At 40.5% G+C, this 24,914-nt stretch overlaps 1 protein-coding gene across 1 annotated transcript in view; it reads left to right on the plus strand.

Moving 5' to 3' along the window:
* The window catches only part of LOC141293953 (NACHT, LRR and PYD domains-containing protein 3-like), a 35,221-nt gene extending 34,213 nt beyond the window's left edge, over window positions 1-1,008 (plus strand). Inside the window, exon 11 of the mRNA XM_073826026.1 lies at window positions 23-1,008. Within this exon, the coding sequence (XP_073682127.1) occupies window positions 23-552 (530 nt within the window). The 3' untranslated portion in view covers window positions 553-1,008. The remainder of the gene's footprint in view (window positions 1-22) is intronic.
* The last annotated feature ends 23,906 nt before the right edge of the window (window positions 1,009-24,914 follow it).

Below are 24,914 nucleotides of genomic sequence, written 5' to 3' on the forward strand. Positions count from 1 at the left end.
TGATGTGTTTTATCTCCATCAGATTCCCATCGGCTCACTCTGGATCTGAACACAGTGAATAAACGCCTCCGTCTGTCTGAGAACAACAGAGTGATTACTGCCACTCTCACAGATCATCATTATCCTGATCATCCAGACAGATTTGATGGATATAATACTCAGGTGTTGTGTAGAGAGAGTGTGTGTGGACGCTGTTACTGGGAGATCGAGTGCAGTGGAGATATTGGTGTGCGTATATCAGTGTCATATAAGAGCATCAGCAGGAAGGAACGGGGTGTTGAGTGTGTGTTTGGATATAATGATCAGTCCTGGAGTTTGTTCTGCTCTCCCTCCAGTTACTTATTCATACACAATAACATATTGACTGATCTCCCTGTGAAGTCCATCAGCAGTAGAATAGGAGTGTTTGTGGATCACGGAGCAGGAACTCTGTCCTTCTACAGCGTCTCTAGAAACACAATGAGCCTCATCCACACAGTCCAGACCACATTCACTCAGCCGCTCTATCCTGGGTTTGGGTTTCCTATTGGATCATTTGTCAAACTGTGTTGATGAATCACACACTCTATATAAAGTGTATACAGTAGTCAACATTTGAAGTGGATCGAAACCTTTTATCAAAGTTGTCCTGAACCCAAAACAATACCCATTCTTGTCTTAAAACAACTTTACCTATTTTGATCCACTTCAGATGTTGACAACTAAAATAAGTGTGTATATATATGTGTGTGTAAATAATTTATAGAGAGACCAAAAATGCTGTATGTTGTATTTTTATTTTATATAGACATATCCAAACATTCAGTAAACTGATAAGCAGTACATGGGCTTATTAATAGCCTTTTATTTTTAATCATTTAAGCTGTGTTATGAAGGTTCAGTTTTATATTTGTTGTATTTCAAGAAACAACAGTGTTGTGGTTTCGTTTAATAAAGCCTTTAAATTCGTAACGGGCTTGCTATGTTGTCAAAGTGAGTGCTGTACAACATAAACCGCATGGAAATAAGTGTCTGGCTCCCTTTGTCTTCTCCTTGAATGCTTCCAGCTTCTTTCTTAAAAAATAAAAAGAACAACAACAACACTTAAATGTAACTTACAACCAAAATGAGCTGTGTAAAATGGCCTTTTATCCTCATATTCACATATACCTTGCATGTGCCGTTTTGGATAAGAGCAGATTCACCCGTTCAAAAACAAAGTATACATTTGGAAATGGATGTTTAAATGTCCAAACGTAATATTTTTTTATCAACATAGAAAAGGATATGTTACTTTGCTTACCTGGATGACGTCAAACTGCCAATTAAGCGCCAAATGCAGTGCATACTGTCAGACAAAAAAACACAGTTTTACCAAATTAACAATTTTAAATGTAAAATCAAACTGTTAATTTGCAAACGGGGTTTTACCCCAGATGAATGTTGTGATGGACAAACAAAACCAATGTTACTAGTTAGCATTAGCATGAATACACCACAGTCCACAGATGCTGACTGTACAGGAACATCCTGGAAAATAAAGCATGCCATAAAAATGACCATTTTCATTATAGATTGTATATGTAGCAGTGCAGTCCATGAATTCATACCTGATTTTTAACAAGCTTCCAAGATCCTGGAATCAGCTTTATTGCAATTGAGCTATATACAGAGAGTGAGAGAGAGAGATTTTTGATTTTTCAAAAAAACATTTATTACAGAAATATTTAAAAATATAAAAACATTAAAATGTAAATCACATCATATTTATATAAAATGTGAAAAGTAAATTTCATTTTCCATAACAGAACACAATGCCCCTCTATGACACCATATATTTTCAAACATTTCTAGACAGTTCGTGGCTTTATAAAAATAAAAATCAGTTAGCAGTCTAGATTTGATCATAGCTGCAAACATCATTACAACATCATAATCACTTTCTTGTTCAACTTTTTTCTTTCTGCTAACAAATATTGCCATTTTTGCCTTGCCTATAATGAAATTTATCAATTGGCATTCATATTGTCTTCTTCTGGTATATTTAAAACCAAAAATGAAAACTGGTACAGTAAATTTTTCATCAAAACAGATGAAAATTCTCTTCAACAAATCAAACAAAGGCTTAAGTCTTGAGCAGTTCATAAACACATGAAAAACTGTTTCTCTTTGAGAGCAAAAAGGGCACTTTTGACTAACGTTTGGATTTAAGATAGAAATAAAAGAATTAACAGCAATTATGCCATGTATAATTCTCCACTGTAAATCTCCAATTCTTTTTGTTAATGGTGGCTTGTAAAGTGCCCTCCACTCTGGTTTTACATCTTTGTCAACTTCAAAAATGGTGCGCCAAGGTGAGTCAACTCTTTCATGTAAACCTTTTTTGTTGAAAACTTTTACACAAGAATTGTACATTTGTTTCCCCACAACTTCATATAAATCCATATCTGATACATTTTCCAAAAAAACTCCCGAATATTCCCCTATATTTGGGGACAAAAAACACTTTGGAAAAGCATCTTTATCATTAGGCACAAGTTTCTCAGCAAAACAAATTTCAAGCATGTTTAACTCTTTTACTGTAAATACAGATTGCAAATTCTGAAGACATTTTTCAACAATTCGGACTGATTTAATACCTAGTGAGGCACCCACATTTTCCACATTTTTAAAACAGGGACCCGTCACATTAATTAAACGCCCCAATGTTACAATCTTGGATTTAATAAAAGCACCATTTAATAGTCCACATGTACCTGAAATATCCAGACGAGCACCGTAAATCATGGGTTCTTCTAGTAACCAAAAAAGAGAATCTGTACTCTCAGTTCTTTTCACTTTAAAAAAAGGTCCCATATTTTAAACAGATTTCTATAAAAAAAACAGGAAGCTTCGATGTGTTGATTCTTTTTGGATCCATCAAAAATAAATGTTTACCTAAACAGAGTTCATCAACAGATTTGAGTATAGCACAGGCCACTGATTTCCAAGCCAAGCTCTCCGAACTGGTAAGCAATCGTTGTATAAATTGTAGCCGAAAGGCCGCAGTCCTGCTTTGCACATGTGTAAGTCCTTGACCCCCTTCTTCTTTTTTTAAATACAGAATGTTGTGTGGTATCCAGTGTAACTTGTCCCAAAAAAAGTTCAATAAATAAGCGGGTGGATCAATGCAAGCCATCCGGTGCCAGAAAGAGGAAGCCACCAAATTATTAATAACCAAAGTACGTCCTCTGTATGATCAATTTGGTACAAGCCATTTCCATTTTTCAAGTCGGCTCTTAAGCTTTTCAACAGTTCCAGTCCAATTCTTTTGAACTATTGTTTCAGTACCTAAATATACTCCCAGATATCTCAAACCATCTCTTGTCCAACATAAACCCTCCGGAAGATTTAATGGTGTTCTACTTTTCCACTCTCCTGTCAAAACTGCCTCACTTTTATTCCAATTAATTCTTGCAGAAGAAATGAAACCAAAGTCCTTCAGTGTCTTTAGTAATACATCTACATCATTTTGATTATTAATCATTACAATTACATCATCTGCATACGCAGACAGACACAAAGAAATCTTACAATTTGGTAAAGGCACCCCTTCTAAAACTCTCCTTAAAACACTTAAGAGTGGTTCAATCGCGAGAGTATATAATAACCCTGACAGAGAACAACCCTGTCTTACCCCACGACATACTTTAAAAGGAGCACACAAGCCACCATTAATCTTCAGAATACTCTCAACATCAAAATATAAGACTTTAACATAAGATAAAAATTCAGGGTTAAAACCAAACGCCTGAAGAGTCTTCCACAAATAATTGTGTTCTACGCGATCAAAGGCTTTCTCTTGATCTAAGGAAATCAAGCCTATGTCAAGACCAAACATTTTAGATATGTCAAACAAATCTCTAATTAAATGAATGTTATCAAAAATTGACCTATGTTGGACTTTCAAATAGTCCTCTGCATGTTCAAAAATGGTCCAGGAGTCAATCTATCAAAAGTTTAAAAGTTTTATTCAAGCTCAGCAAATAGGAGAAATCAAGAGCAAAAAACAGCGCTGGAGAAGAACTCTGTCCTTCCGAGTTCTTCTGAATTCTCTTTCAGAAAACAGTCCCTTATATGAGTTCATCACTCTTCCGTGTATCTTCTGCTGTTGGCGTCTAAAAGCAGAAGTATCTTTCCAACGCACACACACCTCAAGACATCCTGTCGGCTCATACATCCGGTCAACTCATACATCCTGTCAAACTTTCGAAAGTATCTGTTCTTATCTTGCAGGCACAGGAAGTTCTCAGCAGTCTTGCAGCATTTTCTCTACACATAATATTTTGTTTAACCCTTTCAGACAGTTTCACAGTAATTAGCACTCTATAGCTTAATTATTTAAGCCTTCTTATGCAAAATGGAAAATATATAAAACATATTCAAACTGAAAAGTACCACAAATCCCTCTCTTGGCCTCTGAAAGAGGCCACACAATAAAAATGCACAGAAATATACAACCAAAAGAGAAAAAAGAAAAGATAAGACACATGATCAAAAAATTTCTTTTTTTTTTTTTTTTCTACAATGTTGCAACACAAATCATTTAAAACAGTTTGTAGTCTGTCATGCCAAATGCTCTAGCCACCACCACGTCCAAAGGTCCATGAAATCAAAACCCATGAAAACAGTCTCATAAACCCACTGTTCATCCTAGAGCTTAATTTTTTATTTTCTTATTTTTTTATGTATTTATTTATGCATTTAGTAATATTATTATTAATTTTTACAGCTTCAAGCAGCCAATTTAAATTTTGCAATATCATCACATAGTCTCAGATGGTTACTGAAGGCACATCTCCATCAACTGACTATAAAAGGTATTTTCTCCCCAGGGCTGTGATCCCTGGCACAATTGCATCAAATTGTGGACCCTGGTCGCAATCAAAAGCAAGCCATCAAGGAATGCGGTGGCTGGTGGACAGTGTAGGAGGAGCTCATATTCTTAAAGGCAGACTGCCCGCTGTAACTTCGTACAGTTCCCCTGATGCTTTAGGCCTATTAAGCATCTGCTCAACTCCACAACAGTCTCACATATAACACCTCCCATCTCGGGCAGGTGCCCAGTGGCGGTGAATCCCTGCCTTAGGTTGCCCTCCGCTTGGCCAAAAGAGGATCTTACCCGTCATCGAGAAATCACCTCATTAACACTGGTAACCGCTCTTTCCCATTGGATATCCCAAACAGTGTTCTTACAGAATTTGGTGTTTTCTTGCAGTTTAGGAAAGGTGCATTCAAGAACCATGAGAGCCATTGAGACTTCCTACTGACAATAAAATATGGGTGTAAATCATCATGTGGAGATCAGTTTTGAAATTTTAAACTATAGTAAAAGTAGTCCTACATCCGATTGCCTGTAAATATAATTTTTTCTTATTTTCACTACATTTACAGCTTTAGCCATGGTGGAGGCCAGCATGTGACAAACAAACTGTCCTATTGCAGTCAAACAGAGAGAAGCAATGAATAAGTATATTTTGAATCACGGCATTGCCTTACTTACTGGTATACCTCAACATTCTACTCTAGTCAACATTGCATGCATGTAAAATTCAAAAGGTAAAATTCCCTATATTACCAGTGTGCTCAGACAGGACTGGGCCGAGAAAAAAAAAAAAACTTTGGGAAAAGATACCCAGCCGGACCCCTAATTTTAGCAAATGGGCGTCCACAACATGTCAGCCTGAGGCAGTCACACTGAAAGCATCTAAGTTAACATTTCTACACATTCCTTATAGGCTCAAAACATCTACTTAACATCTCTATATAACACACAATTTATGATGAATCAGCATCTGCAAAAAAGCACAGTTAATAGAGAGAGAGAGACAAAATTCACAAGTTACATTCCTCCTCCTCTTCTTCTTCTTCTGGAGATATCAACAAAGGCATTGTGTAAGGGGGCGGAGCCTCTTCTTTCTTTTCAATTGCTGTTACTATCACCCTGTTACACAATGACCGGATGCACCGAATGCAGCAGCATCCACAAGTTACTACTATAGCCACAAAAGTAGCGAGAGAGACTAGAATGGATGTTATCATGGTTTTATATTTTCCAAACACATTGGTTAGCCAATCATCAAAGGGGTTATCTATACCAGAGTGTTCTGCCATAGTTTTAGAGAGAGTTTTCAGTCCCTCCAGGGCCCTTGTTACTGACCCATCTGAGGCGGTATTGTTTGGGATAAACGTACAACAAAAATCTCGGAACATCGCACAAATCAAACGTATAGGACGTGGTTGAACCTTTGGTGTAATTTAACTCGATCCCTCCATATTTCTTTAAACACAGATCTTTTTTTTCTCGTCTCCATTTTGCAGGGTCTCACTTCTTACAGCTCTCACATGTCTAGTAAGTGTTTTATTCTTTCCGTGACTCCCTTCCTTCTGATTCCTTTCTATTACCATAATTATTCCCACTATTATCAAGGCTATCACTCCTATGACCCCCAGAAGTTTCCAATTCTCCCACAATTTCACTCTCATGATTTCCTTTTTCCCTGTATCTGGACTGAAGCTAATTTCATGCTGGACAATTTTACGTCCTCTTCCCAGGAAATTTTAAAAGTAGGTACTTTATTCCAATCTATTTTTTCTACCCAGGACATATGTTGTCTCTCACAATGAGTATAAACAAAAAACGATAATAGATATAAAAACACACTGTTACACTAGTCAATATAGTAAATAAACGAAAATAATAATAGACACAAAAACACACTTGTTATACTAATCAATATGGTAAATAGAAATCACTATGTTTGAACCTCTAAAAGTTTTCTCAATAATGTGAAGGACTTTACAGAACTCCAACTATAGGTATAGATAATTTGGTGATGCCTAGGTTGTCACACCACGCTCTCATGCAGCTTAAACTGTTCTCAAAATCCTCATAGGTGGGTAAATCCCTGGCAAATGTTTTTGTGACTAGGTGAAAAACGATCCTGTCTATTTCGTGTGTTACGGCACAGTCACCTTTTGTCTTCCCTTGGGCCCACACCTTTTCAACCCCGTATCTTTCCCTAAATTCCCTCGCTATGCCAGCTCCAAATGCACAGTCTGCATTGATGCAATGAGCTACTGGTTCACCTTTAGGGGCTGTGAATAAATCCCTGGTCTTATGGACCACTTGCAGGGCTTGCAGATTATTTTGTGATGGTTGGAAATTCTCTTTTGGGTCTTCTCCTGTATGTGTATGTGTTTGTGTGTCACCTGTATTGTGTGTGTCACCTGTATCCTCCCTCTCTTGGACCTGTGAAGCCAGGTCCACTCTGGTGTCCTCCAAGGATCTGGACGGCGAAAATCCGCCGGACAACACTGACTCAGGTGGTACCACGTGTCTCCTTTTCCTGCAAGACTAACACAGTGAGAAGTGTGTGCAGTTACCTTAAGTGGAGCAGTCCAACGATGTTCTCTCCATTTGCTCTCGATTGTTTGTAGGAATATGTTAATTTGATCTGTGCACAGATTTTAGCCAATTCACTAAATTGTGTTCTGGGGCAGCAATGTCAAAACTCAGGGAGAAGGGACGTCACATCTGGCTCTGTTTTTGGCCATATCTGCATCCTCATTCAACGGTAGGTCAATTCTTTGGGAATGACCAGTGCACTTAACAATAGCCACTTTGCTAGGTAGCGTGGTGGCTTCTGGAGAGCTCTCTCGCTTCTTTCTAATGAGTAATTGGCCGGCCGGACGAGGTTGTAAAGCCACATCTGACCCACACAGGCAGCTCCACATGGGCTGCGGAAACTGCGTATGCAGAATCAGAGTAGATATTTGCTGTTTTACCCTCAGAGTGTCTCAATGCATTGATCAAGGCTAACAGTTCTGCTTTCTGTGCTGATTGTTTCCCCACTAGGGGTTCTGCTTTTACTGCCACAAATTTGTCACCCTACAATTCAACCACAGCAAATCCTGCCTTCAATGTTTCACCATCTGCTCTGTGACAGCTACCAACAGTAAAAAGTGTGATAGGGTTGTCTGTTTCAGGAAGCGAGGTATGGATTTCCCTACCTCCATCCCACTGCTGTTGTTTGGGATATTGTGGGGCATGGTTATGATTTTTTTTTTTTTACAATAGTTGCATGTACAGGCTCAGCCTATGGTTGTGGCTGCGTAGGTGGGAGGGTAGGCTGTCGCTGTAGGCTGTCGCTGAGTGTTGAGACTCCTATTTTTAGCTGACTTCCTCTCCTCGACCTGCAGTTTCAGAAGCTCCTTCTGCAGCTTCAACAGCTCACTTCCTTCTTTCTCTGCCTTCTCTACTGCTTTGTCAATAAAGTGTACTGCGTACCTTTTCCATTTTGCATCATCACTGCCAGGTACCTCTGGAGACTGCTCCATTGCTTGGGTCACGCCAGCTGGAGCTCCATACAACACTGCTGCCCTGAAAATTCTATTAGTGACAGGGTTAGACATGGGGTTCTCATCACAAGCGTCCTCCCATTCTTGAGAGCATCTATTTATATATGCTGCTCCATTCTCACCAGGCTTATGTTTAAATTTCATGTTTTCGAACATTGTATCAGGTGTGGGGAATTTATCTCTTATGGCTTGGCATAAGGGCGATTGGCCTCCCCCAGTCACCAATGGGGCACTGTTGCTCACATTTCTGGTGAGAGCCATATTCTCTAAGTCTGCCATCTGGTGTGCAGACAACACCCTGCTCATTATCTGTCTCAGATCTCCTACAGAGAGGACCTGACCATGTGACAATGCAAAAAGTTTGTTCACCCATCTACCTCCCCCTTCCGTAATGGCAGGGAGTTTCTTCACTAATGTTTCCAGATCCGTAAGGGACCATGGCTGATACACAGGCCCCGCAGAGCCAGCCAATATGGGCAATTGGAATTTTGTTCCCATATCAGACAAATCAGTCTTCCCTTCCCACTGTTTTCCTAGCAACATCTCTTTCAATCTCGCGCTGGATCTGGGCTGAAGTGTGCTAGGGAGGTTTTCTTTGGTTTTCTTCCCTGTCTGTACCTTTTCACCCTTACTGATTGCAAATGTGCCCTCCATCTTAACATACGCTTTGTCACTGTCTGAGTCACTGTCACTAGTTTCTTTCATACCCTTCTTATCTTTCTCATCTTTCTTATTTTTCTTACCTTTTCCTTTCTTTCCTTGCCCCTCAACTACTATTTCTTCACCTACTGGAAAATCCTTTTCACCTTCTATATTCTCATCTTCATCCACTTCATCCTCATTGTCCTCATCCTTCAATTCTCTTCTATGGGTCTGACCTTCGTCCTCATCTTCAACGGGGAATTCTACCATGCTACTTCTACGACCCTGACTGCTTTCCTCATCCAATTCCAAAGTTCCACCTTTTACTTTGTACAGCGGCATTTGGTTCACAATTTTCCTGAGGGGCAGCTGTTTCAATTTTTTACCCGTACTTGGATTGTAGGGGGGTGGGGCATCTGGATATAGTCTCTGCACAGCAGGAGCTGTAGGAGGGGGGGAGAACTAGCCTCGGCTTCCTGCTTCTTGCTCAGTTTAAAATTGACCTCGCCCTTTTCTCCTTCCTTCTTTTTTGGTTTTAAAATGGCGGCCGCGGCAGTTATTCTGGCCCATTTCCTGCGATCAGCATCTAATTCTCTCTCTCTCTTCGCGTGTGCTCGTCTTTGCAGTAAACCCACTTCCTCTTTTCTATTTCTTTGAAGAGCTTCTTGCGCTCTCTTTTCTTTCACCCCTACTTTCTGAAACAAACAACCCTTTTTTTTCATACAATCATCACCAAAATGCTCAATCATTTCATGTTTACAAATTTCCAATTCTAGCATGCGTGTTTTCATATCTTTTGGATCAGTTTGGGTTTTTACAATTTCAATCATTTCATCCCACTGTTGTCCAAGTGTGGGACAATCATATTCCGTACATTCTCTGTCAAATTCACCCTCCATGACGTCTTTTATGGTCTGCGCGCTCCCTACTCTGTCCCTCACTAACGTTAGTAAATCCACTATCTGCCCCTAAAATACAGTTCTCCTTATTTATAGTCAGTACCCTGACTTTCTCTTATTTACAGTCACCCTCACTCAATTCTCCGGCCCAAATTCTCTTTTTTATAGTGAGCAGACTCACTGCCTCAGTCGGGTAGGTCTTTAGATTTTACGCCAGTACCACCCTCGTCAGGTATGGAATTCTGTAAAATCCCCGACTAAATTTAGGATCCCACCACAGGATTAATTCTGTCCCACCACAGGACTGTCCTACCACAGGACTTATGCTACCACAGCATATTATCCTACCACAGGATATATTCTGTCCCACCACAGGACTGTCCTACCACAGGACTTATGCTACCACAGCATATTATCCTACCACAGGATATATTTTCTTTTCTCAACTTTTATACTGTTGATTTCTCCACTGACATCAGAAAATAGTCCAAATTCAACACTTCATTTAGAATATCCAATTGCAGAATTTAATTAAAAAGGTTTCTGCTTACCTTTTGATTATGAGCCGGCTCTTTGTGTTGAATTCAGATATTTCCCTTTGTCCTAAAAAACTCCTTTTACCATCACGTCGGAGGTCACCAAATTGTTGGACTTTCAAATAGTCCTCTGCATGTTCAAAAATGGTCCAGGAGTCAATCTATCAAAAGTTTAAAAGTTTTATTCAAGCTCAGCAAATAGGAGAAATCAAGAGCAAAAAACAGCGCTGGAGAAGAACTCTGTCCTTCCGAGTTCTTCTGAATTCTCTTTCAGAAAACAGTCCCTTATATGAGTTCATCACTCTTCCGTGTATCTTCTGCTGTTGGCGTCTAAAAGCAGAAGTATCTTTCCAACGCACACACACCTCAAGACATCCTGTCGGCTCATACATCCGGTCAACTCATACATCCTGTCAAACTTTCGAAAGTATCTGTTCTTATCTTGCAGGCACAGGAAGTTCTCAGCAGTCTTGCAGCATTTTCTCTACACATAATATTTTGTTTAACCCTTTCAGACAGTTTCACAGTAATTAGCACTCTATAGCTTAATTATTTAAGCCTTCTTATGCAAAATGGAAAATATATAAAACATATTCAAACTGAAAAGTACCACACCTACCAGGCACGCAATACGTCTGTTCAGGATGAATGACTTCAGAAAATTAAGTTGAACCAACTTAAAAAATTAAGGTAATTTGCTGCAAAGCTTTTTTGAGTTTACTGAACTTCAGGTCTGTAGTTCTCCCTACTCGTTTCTTAAAGTTCGCTCAACCCCCTTTTTAACTTTAAATAAACTCATGATCACTAGTTAGATATACTTGCTGAAGAGGGTTAGACGTGCTCACTTAAGAAGGTATACCTAACTTAAACTAGCAGTTTCAATCAACTTTTGACAATGATTTGGCATAACTTTAACCACGGAAGTTGAGTAAACTCAAAATTGCTTTGCAGCAAATTACCTTAATTTAAGTTAACTCAACTTTTTATTTTTTACAGTGTATTAGGGTTAGGTCTGTAGAGTCTGAGCTGTAGTTCTCGGGTTGTGTGCCATTTCTCTGAGTCTGATCTTGGGGTGAATTTTCTGGGACGTCCACTCCTGGAAGGAGAGGTGTCTGTTTTAAGTGTCTTTGACTTGTGAATAAACATCAAATTGTTTGGACATGGCCGTATTACTCTTCTCAGATTGATGGCAGCAACAAATGCTTCTCTAAGATGATTGCTGATGTCTTTTCTCTTTGGCATTGTGTTAACACACACCTGAAGGCTCCAGATCAGCAAACTGACAAAGCTTATGCTTTTATAGAGACGCTCAGACTTGCTGATGATCAGGTAATCAAAGGTATTTGATTAGAAGTGCTCTTTATTCAAATGTTAACAGTAAGGGTGTCATAACTTTGTCACCCATGGCTTTTCCTTTTTATTTTTGTTCAATATATGATGACACGGTGCAATTTATCATGTGTTCATCTGAGGTTTTATTTTCCTAATTTTAAGACCAGCCAAGGACCAGATTTTTTTTTAATGATATCCTGAAATGAAAAGCCATAAAATTCAATAGGGTGCCTTAACTTTTTCACATGACTGTAAGATGAGTGACAGCTTTGAATGATTTTTATGGGAGTTTGTAAATGAGAAACAAGCAGTTAATATTAAGTGGCTTACATTGTCTGACTATAACACTGTTGCCTTATTTTGCTCTATTTTGTCATCAAAAATAGTCAAACAAATAACTGGGCCGCTGCACATCTCCATTTAAACAGCAGTGTTTTGTTTCAGAATAAACGTACATTTAAAAAAAATCTAGTTAGTCAATAGACCATTTCAAGAGCTATTCGGCGGCTTAAGGAAGTGGCGTCTTTGGTCCCAGGACGTTTCCGGTTATTGATCCAGCGCATTCAAAACAGTGGAGGGAGGCACTTGATGCGCAGTGGGATTGTGATCATTTATATACAATCCTTCTGCTTAAATGTCTAATTTAAAATGAGATCCTCGTCTTTCGGTGGTTGAGTGCTGCCTCTGGGCCGGAACTAACATTCTGAGACATGCTTAACGGTAGATTTCCACGAAACGTGCCTGAGTTACAGCAGTGAAGAAGGAGGCTGGATAACAACTAGCAACTCTAGGATAATCAGCGCACATTTCGATTCAGGCAAGTAAATGTCATTTTTAATTCATTTGATTATTTGTATTTCTTTACGTTAACTCTTCAAGTATGAAGCTGCATAATTTAAAGTCGCATTTTGTCATTGTTTACATATGCACCTAGAATTTTGATTTGTGTGTTGTGATAAAAGGCAAGTTTTTATTTGTTTTATTGCTAAGTGTTATGTGGGCTATAACTAAGTTCACATTATTTGTCTAGCTATCTTGTCAGTTGACAAATGCAGTGAGTAACATGAAAGTAAACTCGTATAACGTCGTATTGTGTAATAGTTATCTGCAGTAGTTTACAAAAGGTAACGTTAATAGTAAACATTTTTTTCTATCACATAAGCTTTGGTAATGTTAATTCCAACATATACTAATGTATTAAGCAATAATAGCATTGTATTTTAAATATTGTGCATTATATTACATAATTGTTTTTCTATTTGTAAGACACCCAAGGACAGCTGATCGTCCTGCAGTGCCAAACCACATATGACCATATCAACACCGAGAGTTGAGGATGAAATTCAGTGTAGTACGTACTTAAAGCTACTGATGGCCAGGCCAGATACTGACTGCTGCTTTTGATATGTTCCCCCTTTGTCCAGAGACTCATTACTCCATTTCAGTTCAAATATCGTAGTTCCATTTGTTGAAGCATTTTTTGCTCGTACTAAGATTTACATATCAGTACATTTGCTGGAAATAAAAAACATTTGAGAGAGAATGTTTTTTGTTTATATAAAGTACTGGTCAAAAGTTTTTTTTTTATGTCTTCGAAAGAAGTCTCTTGTGTTCATCAAGCCTGCATTTATTTGAGCAAAAATACATATAAAAACTAATTTTTATTAACACAAATTGTGAGATGCAAAGCTGAATTCGCATCAGCCTTTACACCAGTATTCAGTATCATATGATTATTTATATATGTATATGTGTGTGTACAGTAAATACGTACATAAAAACATATGTAGATACATGAATACTGTATGTAGTGTGTTTGTGTGCACTAACTAATCTACAGATATATTTTAATTTAATACAAGTTTATGCAGAATACCGTAGCCAGCACTGCATTGCATACATCTTGTTTATTTGTGATCACATGCTGACTCGGAGCATCATACCCTCTTCTTGCACTGTTCCACAGCAACAAACTTGACCAAACTAAACACATTTTGAAATGAATGAAATAAGTAATAATAGCATCGAGTGCTTACTTTAATAGCATACACTTAGCGTTGCATGAAACGATATGTATTGTGAAAAGTAATGTACTAATAAATATGAATATTTGCATAGATATACAGACTGACCAAGCAATGCAAATGAATTAATCACAAATAACCTCCCCGGAAATCTTAGGGACAAAACATGAAGTAAGTTGCACGGTCTAGTTTCATACTGATGTCATCCATTGACTCTCATCCAGACTGCGATATGCTTTTAGCACAAACTCCCGTCTACATGCACGCAGCATCGATTAGATAATGTGCAGCCTTTTTACCTTAAGTGTCTGTAGCGTTTTCGCTAGACTTAAAAAGTAGTGATGTCGAGAGTTCAGTGCACTGAACGAGAACCGGTTTCTTTCGGATCACCAGTCCACTGAACGAGAACCGGTTTCTTTCGGATCACCAGTGCACTGAACGACAACCGGTTTCTTTCGGATCACCAGTACACTGAACGAGAACCGGTTTCTTTCGGATCACCAGTCCACTGAACGAGAACCGGTTTCTTTCGGATCACCAGTACACTGAACGACAACCGGTTTCTTTCGGATCACCAGTCCACTGAACGAGAACCGGTTTCTTTCGGATCACCAGTGCACTGAACGAGAACCAGTTTCTTTCGGATCACCAGTGCACTGAACGAGAACCGGTTTCTTTCTGATCACCAGTACACTGAACGAGAACCGGTTTCTTTCAGATCACCAGTGCACTGAACGAGAACCGGTTTCTTTCGGATCACCAGTACACTGAACGAGAACCGGTTTCTTTCGGATCACCAGTGCACTGAACGAGAACCGGTTTCTTTCGGATCACCAGTACACTGAACGAGAACCGGTTTCTTCCCCAGTACACTGAACGAGAACCGGTTTCTTTCGGATCACCAGTGCACTGAACGAGAACCGGTTTCTTCCCCAGTACACTGAACGAGAACCGGTTTCTTTCGGATCACCAGTACACTGAACGAGAACCGGTTTCTTCCCCAGTACACTGAACGAGAACCGGTTTCTTTTGGATCACCAGTACACTGAACGAGAACCGGTTTCTTTCGGATCACCAGCACACTGAACGAGAACCGGTTTCTTTCGGATCACCAGCACACTGAACGAGAACCGGTTTCTTTCGGATCACCAGTACACTGAACGAGAACCGGTTTCTGTCGGATCACCAGTACACTGAACGAGAACCGGTTTCTGTCGGATCACCAGTACACTGAACGAGAACCGGTTTCTGTCGGATCACCAGTACACTGAACGAGAACCGGTTTCTGTCGGATCACCAGTACACTGAACGAGAACCGGTTTCTTTCGGATCACCAGTACACTGAACGAGAACTGGTTTCTTTAGGATCACCAGTACATTGAACGAGAACTGGTTTCTTTGGGATCACCAGTACACTGAACGAGAACCGGTTTCTTTCGGATCACCAGTACACTGAACGAGAACCGGTTTCTTTCGGATCACAAGTACACTGAAAGAGAACCGGTTTCTTAGGATCACCAGTGCACTGAACGAGAACCGGTTTCTTTTGGATCACCAGTACACTGAACGAGAACCGGTTTCTGTCGGATCACCAGTGCACTGAACGAGAACCGGTTTCTTCACCAATACACTGAACGAGAACCGGTTTCTTTTGGATCACCAGTACACTGAATGAGAACCGGTTTCTATCGGATCACCAGTGCACTGAACGAGAACCGGTTTCTTTCAGATCACCAGTGCACTGAACGAGAACCGGTTTCTTTCGGATCACCAGTACACTGAACGAGAACCGGTTTCTGTCGGATCACCAGTACACTGAACGAGAACCGGTTTCTTTGGGATCACCAGTACACTGAACGAGAACTGGTTTCTTTAGGATCACCAGTACATTGAACGAGAACTGGTTTCTTTCGGATCACCAGTACACTGAACGAGAACCGGTTTCTTTCGGATCACCAGTACACTGAACGAGAACCGGTTTCTTTCGGATCACAAGTACACTGAAAGAGAACCGGTTTCTTAGGATCACCAGTGCACTGAACGAGAACCGGTTTCTTTTGGATCACCAGTACACTGAACGAGAACCGGTTTCTGTCGGATCACCAGTGCACTGAACGAGAACCGGTTTCTTCACCAATACACTGAACGAGAACCGGTTTCTTTTGGATCACCAGTACACTGAATGAGAACCGGTTTCTATCGGATCACCAGTGCACTGAACGAGAACCGGTTTCTTTCAGATCACCAGTGCACTGAACGAGAACCGGTTTCTTTCGGATCACCAGTGCACTGAACGAGAACCAGTTTCTTTCGGATCACCAGTGCACTGAACGAGAACCGGTTTCTTTCGGATCACCAGTGCACTGAACGAGAACCGGTTTCTTTCGGATCACCAGTGCACTGAACGAGAACCGGTTTCTTTCGGATCACCAGTGCACTGAACGAGAACCGGTTTCTTTTGGATCACCAATACACTGAACGAGAGCCGGTTTCTTTCAGATCACCAATGCACTGAACGAGAACCGGTTTCTTCCCCAGTACACTGAACGAGAACCGGTTTCTTTCGGATCACCAGTACACTGAACAAGAACCGGTTTCTTTTGGATCACCAGTACACTGAACGAGAACCGGTTTCTTCCCCAGTACACTGAACGAGAACCGGTTTCTTTCGGATCACCAGTGCACTGAACGAGAACCGGTTTCTTTCGGATCACCAGTACACTGAACGAGAACCGGTTTCTTCCCCAGTACACTGAACGAGAACCGGTTTCTTTCGGATCACCAGTGCACTGAACGAGAACCGGTTTCTTCCCCAGTACACTGAACGAGAACCGGCTTCTTTCGGATCACCAGTACACTGAACGAGAACCGGTTTCTTTCAGATCACCAGTACACTGAACGAGAACCGGTTTCTTTCGGATCACCAGTGCACTGAACGAGAACCGGTTTCTTTTGGATCACCAGTACACTCAACGAGAACCGGTTTCTTTCGGATCACCAGCACACTGAACGAGAACCGGTTTCTTTCGGATCACCAGCACACTGAACGAGAACCGGTTTCTTTCGGATCACCAGCACACTGAACGAGAGCCGGTTTCTTTTGGATCACAAGTACACTGAAAGAGAACCGGTTTCTTAGGATCACCAGTGCACTGAACGAGAACCGGTTTCTTTTGGATCACCAGTACACTGAACGAGAACCGGTTTCTGTCGGATCACCAGTGCACTGAACGAAAACCGGTTTCTTCACCAATACACTGAACGAGAACCGGTTTCTTTTGGATCACCAGTACACTGAATGAGAACCGGTTTCTATCGGATCACCAGTGCACTGAACGAGAACCGGTTTCTTTCAGATCACCAGTGCACTGAACGAGAACCAGTTTCTTTCGGATCACCAGTGCACTGAACGAGAACCGGTTTCTTTCGGATCACCAGTGCACTGAACGAGAACCGGTTTCTTTCGGATCACCAGTGCACTGAACGAGAACCGGTTTCTTTCGGATCACCAGTGCACTGAACGAGAACCGGTTTCTTTCGGATCACCAGTGCACTGAACGAGAACCGGTTTCTTTTGGATCACCAATACACTGAACGAGAGCCGGTTTCTTTCAGATCACCAGTGCACTGAACGAGAACCGGTTTCTTCCCCAGTACACTGAACGAGAACCGGTTTCTTTCGGATCACCAGTACACTGAACAAGAACCGGTTTCTTTTGGATCACCAGTACACTGAACGAGAACCGGTTTCTTCCCCAGTACACTGAACGAGAACCGGTTTCTTTCGGATCACCAGTGCACTGAACGAGAACCGGTTTCTTTCGGATCACCAGTACACTGAACGAGAACCGGTTTCTTCCCCAGTACACTGAACGAGAACCGGTTTCTTTCGGATCACCAGTGCACTGAACGAGAACCGGTTTCTTCCCCAGTACACTGAACGAGAACCGGTTTCTTTTGGATCACCAGTACACTGAACGAGAACCGGTTTCTTTCGGATCACCAGCACACTGAACGAGAACCGGTTTCTTTCGGATCACCAGCACACTGAACGAGAACCGGTTTCTTTCAGATCACCAGCACACTGAACGAGAGCCGGTTTCTTTTGGATCACCAGGACACTGAACGAGAACCGGTTTCTTTCGGATCACCAGCACACTGAACGAGAACCGGTTTCTTTCGGATCACCAGCACACTGAACGAGAGCCGGTTTCTTTTGGATCACCAGGACACTGAACGAGAACCGGTTTCTTTTGGATCACCAGTACACTGAACGAGAACCGGTTTCTTTCGGATCACCAGTACACTGAACGAGAACCGGTTTCTTTCGGATCACCAGTGCACTGAACGAGAACCGGTTTCTTCCCCAGTACACTGAACGAGAACCGGTTTCTTTCGGATCACCAGTGCACTGAACGAGAACCGGTTTCTTCCCCAGTACACTGAACGAGAACCGGTTTCTTTCGGATCACCAGTGCACTGAACGAGAACCGGTTTCTTTTGGATCACCAGTGCACTGAACGAGAACCGGTTTCTTTCGGATCACCAGTACACTGAACGAGAACCGGTTTCTTCCCCAGTACACTGAACGAGAACCGGTTTCTTTCGGATCACCAGTGCACTGAACGAGAACCGGTTTCTTCCCCAGTACACTGAACGAGAACCGGTTTCTTTCGGATCACCAGTACACTGAACGAGAACCGGTTTCTTTCGGATCACCAGTGCACTGAACGAGAACCGGTTTCTTTTGGATCACCAGTACACTCAACGAGAACCGGTTTCTTTCGGATCACCAGCACACTGAACGAGAACCGGTTTCTTTCGGATCACCAGCACACTGAACGAGAACCGGTTTCTTTCGGATCACCAGCACACTGAACGAGAGCCGGTTTCTTTCGGATCACCAGCACACTGAACGAGAGCCGGTTTCTTTTGGATCACAAGTACACTGAAAGAGAACCGGTTTCTTAGGATCACCAGTGCACTGAACGAGAACCGGTTTCTTTTGGATCACCAGTACACTGAACGAGAACCGGTTTCTGTCGAATCACCAGTGCACTGAACGAGAACCGGTTTCTTCACCAATACACTGAACGAGAACCGGTTTCTTTTGGATCACCAGTACACTGAATGAGAACCGGTTTCTATCGGATCACCAGTGCACTGAACGAGAACCCGTTTCTTTCAGATCACCAGTGCACTGAACGAGAACCGGTTTCTTTCGGATCACCAGTGCACTGAACGAGAACCGGTTTCTTTCAGATCACCAGTGCACTGAACGAGAACCGGTTTATTTCGGATCACCAGTGCACTGAACGAGAACCGGTTTCTTTCGGATCACCAGTGCACTGAACGAGAACCGGTTTCTTTCGGATCACCAGTGCACTGAACGAGAACCGGTTTCTTTTGGATCACCAATACACTGAACGAGAGCCGGTTTCTTTCAGATCACCAGTGCACTGAACGAGAACCGGTTTCTTCCCCAGTACACTGAACGAGAACCGGTTTCTTTCGGATCACCAGTACACTGAACAAGAACCGGTTTCTTTTGGATCACCAGTACACTGAACGAGAACCGGTTTCTTCCCCAGTACACTGAACGAGAACCGGTTTCTTTCGGATCACCAGTGCACTGAACGAGAACCGGTTTCTTTCGGATCACCAGTACACTGAACGAGAACCGGTTTCTTCCCCAGTACACTGAACGAGAACCGGTTTCTTTCGGATCACCAGTGCACTGAACGAGAACCGGTTTCTTCCCCAGTACACTGAACGAGAACCGGTTTCTTTTGCATCACCAGTACACTGAACGAGAACCGGTTTCTTTCGGATCACCAGCACACTGAACGAGAACCGGTTTCTTTCGGATCACCAGCACACTGAACGAGAACCGGTTTCTTTCAGATCACCAGCACACTGAACGAGAGCCGGTTTCTTTTGGATCACCAGGACACTGAACGAGAACCGGTTTCTTTCGGATCACCAGCACACTGAACGAGAACCGGTTTCTTTCGGATCACCAGCACACTGAACGAGAGCCGGTTTCTTTTGGATCACCAGGACACTGAACGAGAACCGGTTTCTTTTGGATCACCAGTACACTGAATGAGAACCGGTTTCTTTCGGATCACCAGTACACTGAACGAGAACCGGTTTCTTTCGGATCACCAGTGCACTGAACGAGAACCGGTTTCTTCCCCAGTACACTGAACGAGAACCGGTTTCTTTCGGATCACCAGTGCACTGAACGAGAACCGGTTTCTTCCCCAGTGCACTGAACGAGAACCGGTTTCTTTCGGATCACCAGTGCACTGAACGAGAACCGGTTTCTTTCGGATCACCAGTACACTGAACGAGAACCGGTTTCTTTCGGATCACCAGTGCACTGAACGAGAACCGGTTTCTTCCCCAGTACACTGAACGAGAACCGGTTTCTTTCGGATCACCAGTGCACTGAACGAGAACCGGTTTCTTCCCCAGTACACTGAACGAGAACCGGTTTCTTTCGGATCACCAGTGCACTGAACGAGAACCGGTTTCTTCCCCAGTGCACTGAACGAGAACCGGTTTCTTTCGGATCACCAGTGCACTGAACGAGAACCGGTTTCTTTTGGATCACCAGTACACTGATGAGAACCGGTTTCTTCACCAGTACACTGAACCGGTTTCCTTTGTACGCGTCCGATTTGAGAATCGATGAGCTGATACTGTGCGCATGTGTGACTAGTGCAGCTGCCAAACATAAACAAGCTCCTGCTATGACTGACTCCATCTGAACCGAACTAGTTCTTTTTTACCACTGTCTCTGTGCTAATGCTATGAGCGCGGTTAACTCCGTTGACTTCAATGAGGGGATCTGGTGAAATGTGCATAGTAAGCTGATCGTGTTTCTGATTAGAATTAATTTCTTATAATTTATTATATCAAGACTTGTAAAACTTACTCATGTGATCACTGCATTTAACTGTATATGGGTGCTTAGATGCAAAACTTAATTGTCAGAAACTTGTCAGACCAAAATTATGCAATTAGCTACTGACTTTATTTGAATGTTGACTTGAGTCCCGGCCCGGGTGGGACAATAGTAATTAGGTTAATGACGTCATTACGTTATAACGTAAAAGAACTGGTGAACCGGTTTTTTGAACCGCTTCTTTGAAACGAACTGTCCAAAAGAACCGTTCCAACCCGCTTGTTATCGTTTACGTCCTTGAAATTGTCTATATTTTAAATTTCCCATTCATGAATACAGTCATCTGCTTATTCCTAAATAAATCAGCCTTTTGAATGAATCAAGTGAATATGATTCCGTAAATAAATCAGTGACTTGCTACCACCTACTGACAGTTTCAGCTTCATTTTTAAAGTAACTTTTCAGTTTTTTAAATAATTTCTATATTCAAAATTGTATATTTAAAAATTTTATTCTCAACATGAATTTATAAATTAGATAAGCGTAGAGCCCTTTTTCTCCAAATCTGTAGTGATTTACAACTGGGGTAGAGTGTGTAAATTTAAACCTAAATTATTGAAACTTTAAATGGTGCATGCATGTTGTTTAATACTTTTTTATTTTTAAATAGGTGGAGTATTTGATTGGTGGAGATGTGAAATCGCTTCATATTTATGGGTACTTTGATGAGGACATGTCTCTGAAATACATCTCAGAGGTCGCACTCGCTCTGGATTACCTTCACAGACACAGCATTATTCACAGGAGAATTATGAGTTATTTTGAGTAATTTATTTATCATACTGACATGCCATTTTGTCTTTTGATTCAGGGACTTAAAACCAGACAACATGCTCATCTCAAATGAGGGTCATATTAAGCTCACCGACTTTGGGCTTTCCAAGGTTAAACTTGACAGAGGTATGTTTTTATTTTTTAATTTTAATTATGGATTTATAGGCCTGTCACAATAATTTATATATCGACTTATTGCACAATATTTGTGCATGACATCAAATTAATGTCTGCATTTTTATTGCATTCCATTTGCATTGTCTTCCTAATCTCTTTATTGAGATGCTAGATCAAAGTTTAAACTGCAAATATGGCCTTGATTAAGGATCTGTGCCTTTGCATACGAACATCTGACTGCTAAGTAGTGTCAGCAATAGTACGCTGTACATTTTAGGACATCCTCAGACCTCAGCCATACAACGGAAAGGTGTCATGCCTCACACTGAAAGGCTTCAGGTCTCAGGAAAAACGGCGTCAGGTCTCGTACAATTAGACATCGGATGAAACGGACTCAGATTAAAAGGCATCAGACAAAAAGATATCAGTTGGTGTGTGACGTCAGGCACGTGGTTCAGAACAAGTGGTGTGGAATGTAATTTATTTTGAACTTGACACTTTACTGAACAATTCTGGGAAAATGTGGTTCGTTTAATAATAATGTCCAGCAAGATGTATCCATTATTTTCAAAGGCATTATTTTAGGACATTGTGATTCTGGCTCTACTAAAAGCAATACTTGTTTTGTTATAAACGTGTTTTTTCTTTGTAAATTTTGTATTCACAAATGTTAATTTACCTACAACAAACCGCAGTTTCTTGATTTTTTTTTAGTTTTAAGATATAAAAAAATCGAAACACCTTTGTTGTCAGAAAATAAGCAAGCAAAAAAAAAAAACTATTTCATTGTTTCACTAACTGCTAAACTATTACACAGTTAAACTTAATGAATCATGGAAATATATTTAGCTTAAACTTTCAGATGCTTCACAGGGTGTAAAAATACATTTCCGGACCTAAAATAAATTTTTGGTTAAAGCTAAATTTTATAATATATTATACGGGAGTGACCTATTGCCTTTAAGCTTAAGAAAACCTTTTACATCAGGAAAATAACTTGTCATATCTGCCATTCACAAACTACAAAACATGCCAGCTTTGAAGTGGAGGTTTATCATTTTTATTCAAATCAATTAAAGGTCACAGAAAAGAATATTTTGCATTGCAGCATACATGTTGGTCCATAGAAACATTGCTAGAAAATGATTTGTATGGAACACCTTTTAATTTACACCAAGCAATCGAATGACATTTTTACCAAAACATTACTTTGATGAACATAAGTTTGTATATATTTGGCATCACTTTTATTCTTTCTTCTTTTTGCATTTAATCCATTAGGACAGACAGACAGATAGGAATAGAAAGCAAGAAAGTGAAGTGGTGGAGTGAGAGGGATGTGATTGCTAAAGGCCCTCGAGTCAGGACTTCAATGAGTTTATATGTACTTAAGAGTATCAAGTAAACTCATTAAAAAAGAATGGTTAAACAAGTGTCTGCAACTTTGTAATGAGTTGTACTATTCTTGCTAACTATCCTAGAGTGATACTTTGTGTGCATTAACCCTCCTGTTATCCTTGGGGTCAATTTGACCCCATTCAATGTTTAACGTATGTACATATATAATTGACTTTTTTTTTTTTTTTTTTGCTTCAGATTGAATGACTTTTCCTAATTTAATGGGGAAAACTTGGTAAACATGAAATTAACATGATATTATTTTTTCAATGCCCTGTACACATTTTGTCACATCGGTGTCCTTTGGGGTCAATTTGACCCCAGGTTCTTTTAGCTGTATAAAACATAAGAAATATAAAAAATTTACACACATTTGTTTTGGGTGATATTGAGGTCACTATAACATGCTATGATTTTATAATATGCACTATAATTTTATATGTTAAGTATAATAAAAATAAAAAATAAAACTAACACAACCATACCTGTAGTATTGCGAGAACCACTGTCAGTTGAATTGCTCTCTCAATTGAAAATGGCCTCTACGCAAAGGTTTTCTGTCAGTGAGATTTTGTCACAGGTTTTTGACAGTGAAAGTTGGGGGGTGTTTCAGAGTGTTGTTAAGTAGTCAACAAAGACATCAATTACCTGACACTAACCTTTTAGCAAAAAAATATCATATTCTAGAGGTTTTAAATTTGGGGTCAAATTGACCCCAGTGGAAAAAAGGTGTTAGCGGATTTTAGGGTAACAGGAGGGTTAATATTATAATCATGATCTGTCAGTGTTGTATACTAGTGGAATAAGTGAATTCTTCAACATGCAAAAAAAAGTCAGTACTGAGCAATTGATGTAAAGACGCATATCATTTGTAAATCAAAACTACATTTAGTCTAATATGAGTGACTGGGTAAGAGAACAGAGGTGCCTCATCCAGATCTAATTCTGATTTCTTCCGTGTCTGAGAAGAGCAGAGAACTTCCACATTTCGATGCACTGTGACAGCAGAATCTCTTCAGGGAAGAACTGGTCCACCTCAGGAGGAACGTCCAGACCTTTACGCTCCATGTAGGCCACAACACTTTCTTTCAGACTGGAGGACAGACGGAAATCAATCAGTTTATGATGTATTTCCATATGTCCAACATATGTTCTCACTCTGTGTTTCACAGAGACAGTATAAACCGAGGTAAGCGTGTTTATCAGCTTCTTTAAAATGCCGACTTCTGCAGAAAAATGCGTTGTAGTTTGTGCTCATAATAGTGGGTAATGATGTTTGACCAAAAATAGCCTTTTTTGATGCAGATTAACAGAGTTATTGAACGCGGAAGTCCGAATGTCTGAATATAAAACCAACTTTACCCAAGTAGCTGGAACATCTTGTCTGGACCCTACAGAACATACTTCAGCGGTCCATGTCTTGTTTTATTCACTCTGTTTTATTCTGTTATTTTCTGGTTTTGCATGCGATAAATATTTCCCAGTGTTAACTGTGTTCTCCAGGTGTTGATAGAATAACTAAACTATCTTTTATCTTTTTTTCTGTTGTATGACTTCTTTGTTAACCATTAAACTCTCACAAGAACACAATTCATGTGCATTGATTCATGTTTACAGTCCTGCAGAAATAGGCATTGAGACAACTTTCAGTTCAATAGCTTTCCAAAGGAGGGTCACACTGTTCCAAAACAAATGATAAAATATTGATCTGACCCTAAGAAACATTATTCAAGTCTTTAATGTAGAAGTATTTCATGCAGATGTTCAATATCTATCATCATTGAAGAGGTTTCTTCATTCACACACCTTTCATGAAAAATATTATATCATCCACATTTTT

This window comes from Garra rufa, chromosome 20, assembly GCF_049309525.1.
Source record: "Garra rufa chromosome 20, GarRuf1.0, whole genome shotgun sequence".
Taxonomy (NCBI): Eukaryota; Metazoa; Chordata; class Actinopteri; order Cypriniformes; family Cyprinidae; genus Garra; species Garra rufa.